Below are 11,050 nucleotides of genomic sequence, written 5' to 3' on the forward strand. Positions count from 1 at the left end.
AGCAAAAGCTCACAAGGTAACTGGACCACCCATCATAACCTCAAAACTTACAGTATATTCTTGCAAAACTAAGTATAACATTGTTGATTATATATGCTTTAGTAGTACTAAAGTAAAAAATTTGACAAAAACACTTACCTTGATTATTCAAAGAATTACTTAAATCGTAGTCACAGCGCAATGTTTCCAGAAAAAACAGGTAAAAGTTTTCATGTTCTCACACAAACCAAAAGTAAAAGTGAGGTTAGATTGTTTTTTTTTTTTTGTTTAACCTCTGAGACCACCATCAGGTATTGCTTCAGAAGATGAGATGAATAATTTGTAGCATGTGTGAAAATGCCATGCCTGACCGGGATTCGAACCTGGGACCTCTGGATGAAATGCCGAGACGCTGCCACAGAGGCCGGAGGTTAGAGTTTTTTGAGATAAAAGACACATTCTTGCATTGCTGCCAACTGTTAAATGTTGAAATGCTCTTAGAGTTCTAGGAAGCATAGCCTATGACCCAGTTACCCCAGCCTACCTTATGTTTAAATGAAGTAACTAAAATTTAATGAAATTTTATCATAAAAATTGAATCATTTATAAGTTTGATTCATTCATGTAAACATAGTTTGATACAATATGATCTATAAAATATACAGAGCAAAAATCTTTTACTCCTCAAGAATAGAGTTGCAACTCCTCTCGGTACCCATCTCCTTTTTGGTCTTTGGTCTTTAAGTCTCCTTTATTCCTTTGGTCAACATCTCCATATTTGTACAGGTAATCTGGCATTTCATGTAAATGAGTTTTTTCTTCCCCTTTAAATCATTCTATTCTGCTTATAAATTTTTCTCGTGCCTGACAATTCATGTTGCATCATTCCTGTGCCTATGTTACTGATTTTTCTCTTCTGAATAGTTTGTTAAATATCTTATACATTTCTCATAATTGTATCTTCTATTTAATTATTGGCTCCAAGTAAAAGTTTTTCTTTTACAAAACATTGAAAAATTATATTATTCCACTCTGCTTGTATTTCAAAACTTGTTTACCTTTTTTATAATGCACAACTTACTCTGGATTCATACAAATAAATATTTTTGTCTTTAGGAGTTCTACCTTAAACAGGTTTTTTTCCATAAATCATATCTGTTCACAAGCAAAAGATTATCAGTGTAAATGTAATATAATTTCTAAATAACACCTTTGTACTGTTCACTTTTTTAGCTAGTTTTTTGTATTACAATCAACAATCAGTCTGGTTCCACATGGTAACCATATACATTTAAATATACAAGTATGTCTTTTTTTCCAGAAAATTGTAGTACAAGTAATATTCAGTTCATTGAAGGTTGTAAATGCTCATAAATCATTCCATTATTATTCATAGTGGATTTCCCAGGCATTTTGTTTTGGATGGTCTCTCTTGAATTTTTAAGTCCACTGCTAAGATAATAACTTACATTTGAGTTTTTCAGTAAATGTAATTATTTATTTTCTTCCTTGTTTAATATGTTTTGTAAAATGTTACAGAACTAGCATTTTTCTTTAAAATGACACTTCAAAGTAATTAATCTATTAATGCTAAATACACATCATTCACAAGTTAAAAACAGTGTTCTATGATTTGCACTTTGTTAGGCAACTCTTTCAATTTTATATTCCAGTTTATTGTATAAATTTGAATTTAGTTAACATAATGTGAGCAAATGTAATAAAAAGGGTATAGAATTTTAATATTCTTAACACAAATGTTACTAAATTAATATAATATAATAAAAAGTTGCAATTCTAAATCCATCAAATGCTAATTTTGACAGAAGATTCAAATTCATGGGTCATAAAACATTATTTTTCTGTCATATAGTAATAATGAATTTGTCAACAGTTAAATTCTTATTCTCATATCATTTTCAATAGCAACACAAATCATGCCTTATAAATTTTCACTAAAATATTTGCAGTTCACTGCATGTGTGATTGGATTTATATCTACTAAACTGTTAAAAAAAATGAAAATTAGAGTGGTACTTTGCTAATATTTAAAATGTAAAAAACATAAAAAAAAGAAAACCAAAGGAATGAGAATTTTATAAGCATTAAAATATTTGTCTAAAAGCATTACTTTTCAAGAATTTTACAAAAAATAATTTTTCTGCTTTCTAAGCCATCTTCAGAAAAAAAGTCATTTTAAAAGGGGATTCAATTTCACCAAAGTACCAGTTTTTCAACTATACATATTTTCATTAATTTCTTTTTATTTAACACTTTTTTAGTCCTTAAAAATATGTGAACATGTTATTTTTTTATTTATTAGTCTAAGTATTTTTTTCTTTATTTTTTATGATTTTGGTCAGCTAAAAGTTACCTTTGCACCATCATAATTAGAGATTTTATAAATTTTGTTAATGTTTGTATCCTGAATGCATGTTGTTTCACTTCTTTTGAATAGGAAGAGTGTCTGTTGCTAGTGAAGGAATTTTTATTACATTCACAGACAAACAGGGGAAATAAATTTGTTCCAGTAGAACAGTGATCTGAATGAATTCTTAAAATTATGAATGTTACAAAATAGTAAAATTTAAAATCAGTTAAGATTGAATTACTTTTTCCAGGCATTTGTACTATTCTTTAGTATGCATAATGAAGACTGGAGACCTCTAGAAGCTGCTAAGAACGGACTTAAAACTTCTGTCCACTCAACTGGAAAATTTTGGGTATATTTCTATTTTGTTTTAATTCTTAATATGAATAATAACCAAACTGGTTTCAGATTGTTATGCTTCTTGAACATTGTAAAGCTTAGTATTATTATGATGTTACATAATAATGAGACACTAATTTAATATAATATTCAAAATAAAAATAGATATTTAATTATTACTTAAGAAATTATGTATTCCTTGCAATTATCTTGAAATTCCTAATTTTTAGAAATATTCTGATCAGAATAAAAAAATTATTTCATTTTATTTTTTGCTGATTCAATTGTTTTCACCTCCCTGTAAGGTAAATAATACTAATGTTTAGTGTTAATTTCAGCCCCCCCCCCAGGATTAATTAGCTTTTCTATTAATTTGATTATATTAAAATTGTGCTGTTTACTAAAACATAATTAATATTTTTTTCAAGGTAATGTAAATCATACATACCAAATCGGTCCATAAATAAAACTTAAAATTTATAACCGTCACTAAATAACCTGCCCAATAATAGATAGATATAGCAGCAAGGGACATCGTCCAAGCTCTGCGATCTATAGGAAGAAATAATGAAACTCCCGCCATTCTTCTGTTCCGTTCCTTCTGCTGTTCTATTGCTATAATGAAGCTGTAACTTTTGGCATAAGTACCTGACATTCCCACTTAACTACTGAGGAAGGGTATTTACTTCTCTTCTACTAGGTAGCTAGGATTCTACTGCCCATACTCAGTCAATAAAGCTAGTGATAACACATCCACCGTAAGAAGGTGAAACTGATTTAGTTAAGAGAGAAATTATTTATACTGTATTCAGTTAGCTTATAGAGTGAAAAATGAACAAGCATTGCGTTTGTGTTATTGAGTTCATCATGAGTTTGCTGAACTCTTCCCTTGAATCAGTGCTGATTCACAGCACTCGCCATTCATTAGTCACAGTCATGTAATCAAACGCTTATATTATGTTATGTCATCTCGGTTCTATTAAAACCCTTTTCATATCATCACTCTTTTGTTCTCATGTTCAATTTTTGTGTTTCTGTTATTTATTTACTTTAATGTTTTTTAAAGTTAATATAATGTTGTTGTTTTAAGTTTACTGGAACAAGAGTGTAGTGTACTCCTAGATTTGTACGACTTGAATTATATCATTATTTTGACACCATTTCCGATTTAGCTGATAATAGTGTCGTACTTTTGATAACCTCTCTGAAAATAGCCCTAAGATGTGCGGAAAAACACATTTTAAATGCTTACAAAAGCGAATTTCAGAGTAATCCAACGGCGCGGCGTTGATTTCGGATGTCGTTAAAAAACTACTAACATAAGTAGAAGTGTGCTGCTTCAGTGTACAATTCGCTAGTATTAATCTACTTATGAATTAGGTCTCATAAGAAAACAAACCTCGCAGGTCAATTGAAAAAAAAATTGATTTCGATGAACGCGATTAGTAAAGAAGTACACAAATTTTATTTATTGAGAAATGGTTTAGCAATGTGTTACTTCCTCTGGAAGATAATTCGGTTATTGTCTTAGGTAACGCCCTTTATCATACATGTAAAACGAAAAGAATTCCAGCAGTGTCTTAGAAAAAAATTATATCAAAATGTGGCTTAGTTCAAAAGCAGTGATTTTTGAAGAGGGTTATATTAAGGTCTAATTATTTCAAAGGGTTTCGCGTGTAAAAAGTAATTTTAATGTGTATAAAATTAATGAGTTAGCAAGATCCAGTGGCAAACCCTGTTTCGTTTACCTCCCTATGATTGTGAACTCAACCCAATTGAGTTAATATGGAAACATATCAAGTTACGTAGCGTCATTAAATACCGCTTTTAAAATAGCTGATGTTAAAAATTTATGCTTAAAAGCCATCGATAAAACAGGCCAGCCGGAATGGAAAAACTGTATAAAACATGCAATGAATACTGTTGAACCGAATTATTGGGAATTTAATATTATAATAAAAACAAAAACTGCCGTTGTATCTCTTAATACTGACAGCACTACGTAATAGTAATGGGAAGATTCGTGAACGAGTCGTTCCTTCCATTCGATTCTTTATACTGAATGAAAGAATTGAGAATCGGTTTGCGGGAGAAACCGATTCTGTTTACGATTCTCAACAATGAATTGAATAGGCAATAGGAAACCAAATCTTTCTCAGTTACGATTCGATTAATAGCAATCTTTATTAAAGAGTTAAAAAGAGAAGAATCGAAGACATTTAGTAGGTTTGCACCCGTTGAGTAAAACAGGAGTATGAAGAGAGATGAACCGCTAAAATGGGTGGAGAAAGAGAGCATGCGCATTAGAGTTCGCATTACTGGTAGTGGTGACAAGAAAAGAATCGTTGAATAGGACTAACGATTCTTTTTTACGAATCTTTTCTGAGAATGAAATGGAAAGAATAGATTCTTGAAAACTAATCGTTTATACCACGACTACTTAATTCTTGCAACAGATGACGAAACTGAATTGAATTTGTTTATCATAACAATTTTAATTGAAATATTAGTGAACTTTTATTGTCTGTGGACAATTTCATAACTCTTAAAACTCAAATAAAATGTCAATTTATTTAAATTTAATATATATATAATTTTTTAAATGTAAAAGTGCATAGTTACCGATTATTAACCTCGCGTAGATTCTTTTATATGCATCAGGATTTACAAGAGGTGCTTGTAATCGGCCGCCTGAATATTCGTATGCGTAGTTTACTTCACTCTAAAGCTAACTTAATAAGGTATAGGTAGTGCGTATTACTTCCTCATATAAATTCGTTTGTTACTCGACTCCTCAATTAATATTCATTATTTATTTAATAGTACTACTAACACCATTGTGTTATAACCACTACAAAAATTATGCAATAATATCATGACGCAACCTCCAGAACTTCCACGATTAAATCTTAATCATGACGTTTTCTGACATGGTACAAATTTACTACTTTATTTCTTTAGTAGGTTAAGGTGAAGGATGTTTGGCTGTAAATTCTGCTAAATCATTACAATCTAATTTCAGAAAAATGGGAAAAACTTTAAAAAGAAAAAAATCATTGCATAAACACAGTGAATTATTTTTATAATCAAGTAAGTAAATATGGAAGCAATAATAAGAGTTGGTACAAATACAATGCAATTAATAAACTAAACATCTGAAACTTTGTGTTAAAACTTATTATAGCTTGTAATAAGCATATTTAAACCCTACTTAAAAATCTATTTTCTATATACATTATTATAAATATAATATATATATAATAAATTTATATATATATATAATTAATTAACAAACAGGTTAATTAATTAATAGATAATTAACAAACCCCGTTTTAAACCATATTAATACAATTAATTTTACTAAATTACAATAGCATGAAATCTTCACAAATCAGCAAAGTTTATGTAAATGTTTTATTTCACAAAATTAAGAGTACAAGGTTTTTGTTTCAAACAATAACACTGATGCATTAGATTGAAAAAAGTAATCACATGACACAATTAGTATTATAAAAAGTTCCTTAATTTTTTTATATGATTTTTAAAGAAAAATTGAGAGAAAAGGACATAATAAGAAAAAAAATCATACACAGACTGTCAATTTTTATAATCAAATAATCAAAACTACAAGCAGTAAAAACAGTTACAGTAATCAATAACTAAAGTTACATAATTAAAAAAAATTAGTTTATATAAAGCAGATACTTTCAGATCTTAAGGTCATACATACATTGTTTTTATTGAAATTGTTTCCAAAAAAAGTGACCATTAACACTTTTTATAATATCTAATAATAGAAATATATCAGTTTGTCTGATTTTTTAATCCAGTTTTTTTAGGGTATGTTTTTACAGTGATAACAAAAAGATCATTTTTTGATGTTACACAGCTTAACTGATTCCTTGTAATTAAAGAACTACTGGGTTACAAACTATGTCCCATAACTAATTCTATTTGAGTAAAAGGGGAATTTTAAATAACTGATGATCCAAAAAGGAAGGGCAGACATAAAAGGTTGGCACAGCAATAGATTGGTTTGGATGCTGGGCATGTGCTGGACTTTACTCATCAACATCCTCATATCCTTGTCTAGAATAATTTTTGCTTACCTGTTCTTTGTATGTGTACACTTTTTTTGTACACTTTTGCCTCCGGTAACTACTGTTTAAATAATTCTTCAGAGGATGAATGAGGATGATATGTATGAGTATAAATGAAGTGTAGTCTTGTACATTCTCAGTTCGACCATTCCTGAGATGTATGGTTAATTGAAACCCAACCACCAAAGAACACCGGTATCCACAGTCTAGTATTCATATTCGTATAAAAGTATCTGCCTTTACTAAGACTTGAACGCTGTAACTCTCGACTTTCCAAAAAAAGTGATTTGGGAAGCTGATTTGGGAAGACGCGTTAACCACTAGACCAATCCGATGGGTTGTATGTGTACACTGACATTTTTAAACTTCACATGTGTGTGAAATTTGAACGCATGTGTACATTGAATTCTCTAGACTATACACAATGTTTGATGATCTGATGTAAAAACTGGCTTTTTCTGCATGTTTTATAACACCAAACACAACTTACAACCTTGAATACACGTCTTACCTATTTTGAGAGGTAATGAGGCAGATGCACGTAAGGATTTGAAAAAGTTATGTATAGCAATATTTATGGGTTTCCAACATATTTTGAAATTAATTTTCACAGTCTAAATTGAGATTATAATTTAGTAATTTTAACTCCAGAAAGTTTAGTTATTGTTTAATTCAGTTTCTAGTGTGATCAGCAGAGAGGATTGACATTTTTCTTCAAATATGTACTTTATTACCAACATACAGCACATTCAAATTATATACTCAAACTTTTTCAAAATCTTGTTAGTGTATTTGTAACTTAATTTTTTTAAAACTAAAGATTCTATTGTAAAAGAGCAATAATAATAATAATAAATCCATCTCCACGTCCGAATCAGTAACATCTAGATCCACGTCCGTGGTGAGGGGGGGGGGGACAACGGCTGTGTACTTGTTTCAGACTTGTACGAAACTCCAAGCCATCTAACGGAGCTATGGTCAAAGTCCGTTCTGGATGATGTGGTCATGGGAGTATAGACCACTGTCGTTTTTCATCTCAAGACTGAACTCCCCTGCGTGTTTGCCGTGCGCGAAGACCTGTGTCGCTGGAAATGGGGATCCTGGCGCTTGAGTGAAACCTCGACGTTGGTTTGGAAAACCACTGTTGGATGTAGCAATTCCGGCGCTTTGGCTAAACAGGAGGCCGGTTTGCTAACCACTGCCGGTCAATCGACTCGTTTACGACTGAACCTTCCACTTGTGGAGGAGACGGGTAAACAGGTGAGAGCCCGAGATACCTTGACAGGACTAGTTATCCGTTTAGGTTCGATTGGGATCTTATCTCTCTGGTAGCCCTGGCGTCCGGATGGACGTCCCAAATGTGTGGCTCTGTGGTAGGTGGAGAGCCAGAGAGACGAATTATTCTGTAACACTCTTATGGAATCTAAAACTTTAAACCTTCGTTTGGTAACCCGGACAACCTTGAGGGCAAATGCCCTCGTTCTGAAGTCTCTCCTCCTTCGACGTCATCGTCGAAGAAGAAGAAAAGTGTAGATGTGCAACATGCCGGTAATTCCATCAATAGGAATTCCTCGACCGAAATATCTTGTTATTAAAAGAAACGAAGGATCGGAAAGCGGTTTTTCAAACATTAGTCCCTTCGTCATAGCTAAGGAACTCGCGACGAAAGTTAGTGGACCAGTTAAGGAAGCTAAGAAGACGCAGGCTGGATCATTCATTGAAGCGCTGAATGACGTACAATTTCAGCGCTGTACGCTGAACGACGTACAGCGCTGAAAGATCGTACAGCGAAATTATTAGAAATGAAACAATTAGCGAACATTGATGTTGGAAGCCACGGCACACTCAACTACTCAAAAGGTGTAGAGTCTGTTGTGACTTACATAATTGTAGTGAAGAGGATATTGTTAGTGAAATGGCATCGCAAGGCGTCATTGTAGGCGATTGAACATGAGAAGGGATGGTGAAGTCCTACCCTCTTCTCTTGTCTTTACTTTTAATAAGCCATCTTTGCCTGAAAAAATCAGGGCCGGAATCCATCGGTTGGATGTGCGCGCCTATATCGCACCGCCGATGAGATGTTTCAAATGCCAACGTTTTGGTTATATCTCCGACAGATGCAATCGTGAAGAGATTTGTGCGTTAGGCTAAGCAATCCATGAAGATGAACCCTGTAAGGAAATCTCTTTATGTGTCAATTGCGGAGGACAACATTTAGCAAGATCTAGGAATTGTCCTGCTTTCAAGAAAGAAATCGCGATACAAGAGACTAAAGTTCTCAGAAAACTTATCTATCTTGAAGAGAAGAAAATAGTTAATGCACAGACGCCGGGGAAAAAATCCTTTGCGCAAACGGCTGTGTCTAGCACGAATACGTCTTCGCCACAAGTAATTGAAAGCTTAATCAAGCAATTGACACCAGTTCTAACCACGGTTTTAGACAAATATATAGGAAGGAAATTTGCTCCAGTTGAACCAGTGCTGTCGACTAGTAGTCAGCAGTCAAACGTCATCGCCAAATCAAATGAACCATTGACGTCACAAACACGAGGGGTTAGTGAGGATATTGAACGTAGCGGTAAGAAGCAGTCTACAGCTAGTATTACAGGGACATCGAGTTTATCGAAAATCAAATTTCCTTCGGAACCTTTAGATCTCCGGCAAGGGGCTAAGCCACCAAAAGGTCAGAAGCCGCGGAAGAGCAGTACCTCTGTTGTACTCAACTTAGACAAAATGGAAACGACACAAGGCGTGACGGCACCGCTGACAATTCATGCATCTTCGACCGAATTGCCGAAACCAGCAAATCCCGGTCTTAATGCAGAGCGCAAATCTGCCAAACCCTGAGACTATGTTAGTCTCAGGTGAGGAGAGTGACTGCGATTCTGTGGGGTCACTAACTGACTCAGGTTGTAATCCAACTACGAAAAAGAAGAAAGGGTGGCTAAAGGGTAAGCCACACTTATAAAGTAAATGGAGAATATAATACAATGGAATACTAACGGTTGTGTCTCACACCTACCTGAGCTTCAACTACTTATAAATGAGCGGAATTCTGCATGCGTATGTCTTCAAGAAACACACTTTAAGCCAGAACGTGATTTCCGTCTACGTGGATATGATGTAATACGTGCAGATGTTGTATTTGATCGACGACCAAGCGGTGGTGTTGCCACTCTTGTATACTGGGTCTGTCTTTTCAACGAATACAACTAAATACTACGTTACAAGATGTCGTTGTACGTTTATCATCTCCAATTGAAGTCTCCGTGTGTAACATATATCTGTCGGACGGCAACTGGAACATTGATGATCTGCTAAACTTATATGACCTACTCCCAGGACTGATAATTCTGGTAGGAGATTTCAATGCGCATAACCCACTTTGGGGTTAACAACGATTGGAACGCAGAGGGCGCAACGTTGAAGAATTTATATCAAACACCGAGCTGATCCTGTTAAACAAAGGTACAGGAACGTTTTTCAACATACGAAACGGTGAAACTTATAGATAGATTTGTAACGGCAATAGGTTTGAATTTTGCAGTCCAGTATTGTCGCTTTCCTTAGATTGGAACGTTGACCAACACCTTCATGGAAGTGATCACTTTCCGATTTTAATTACAACAATACGGCGGAAGGCGCCAAAGTTTATTCAGCGGTCTTAAACGTGCCGATTGGATTGGCTATACAGACAACGTCGTTATGCCAAGTTATACTGGAAACATCAATGAAGATATAACAGAGCCAACGCGGGCAATTTTAAATTCAGCAAAGGAAAACTTTCCTAAAACCCCGCAACTTCGACGAAACCCAGTGTACCGTGGTGGGGAGTCGAAGTAAATATAGCAATTAGTAAGAAAAGGAAAGCTTTCAATCTATTCGAGAAACGTCCTACCCTGAAGAATCCAATATCTTTTAAAAAACATCGTGCCTACGCCAGACGCATCATATTGTCTGCGAAAAAAGCATCCTGGGAGGCATATGTATCCTCCATCGATAGTAACACATCTGCTACGCAAGTATGGAAGAAAGTTATGGCCATAGCGGGCCGGTCCAATAACCGTTCATTAAACGTGCTCAAACAAGCCGGTGTCGTCATAATCGATCAACAGTCTATAGTTGAATTGTTGGCCGATCAGTTCGAAACTGAGTAGCAATGAAAATCATCATATCAATTTCATTCGCATCTCAAGAGAACAATCGTCACTAAGATTTATAACTGACAACGACCTTTGTTATAACGTATCATTTTCATTCA

The 11,050-nt window shown here is 33.9% G+C and overlaps 1 protein-coding gene across 2 annotated transcripts in view; it reads left to right on the top strand.

The window, feature by feature from the left end:
• The window catches only part of LOC142318868 (transmembrane protein 198), a 78,178-nt gene extending 75,462 nt beyond the window's left edge, over window positions 1-2,716 (top strand). The window contains exon 8 of one of the 2 annotated variants that reach the window (XM_075355444.1): window positions 2,601-2,716. In XM_075355444.1, coding sequence (XP_075211559.1) covers window position 2,601 — 1 coding nt within the window. In that variant the 3' untranslated portion in view covers window positions 2,602-2,716. The remainder of the gene's footprint in view (window positions 1-2,600) is intronic. The other variant, XM_075355445.1, reaches the window with a different exon arrangement.
• The last annotated feature ends 8,334 nt before the right edge of the window (window positions 2,717-11,050 follow it).

Source organism: Lycorma delicatula, chromosome 2, assembly GCF_047948215.1.
Source record: "Lycorma delicatula isolate Av1 chromosome 2, ASM4794821v1, whole genome shotgun sequence".
NCBI lineage: Eukaryota > Metazoa > Arthropoda > Insecta > Hemiptera > Fulgoridae > Lycorma > Lycorma delicatula.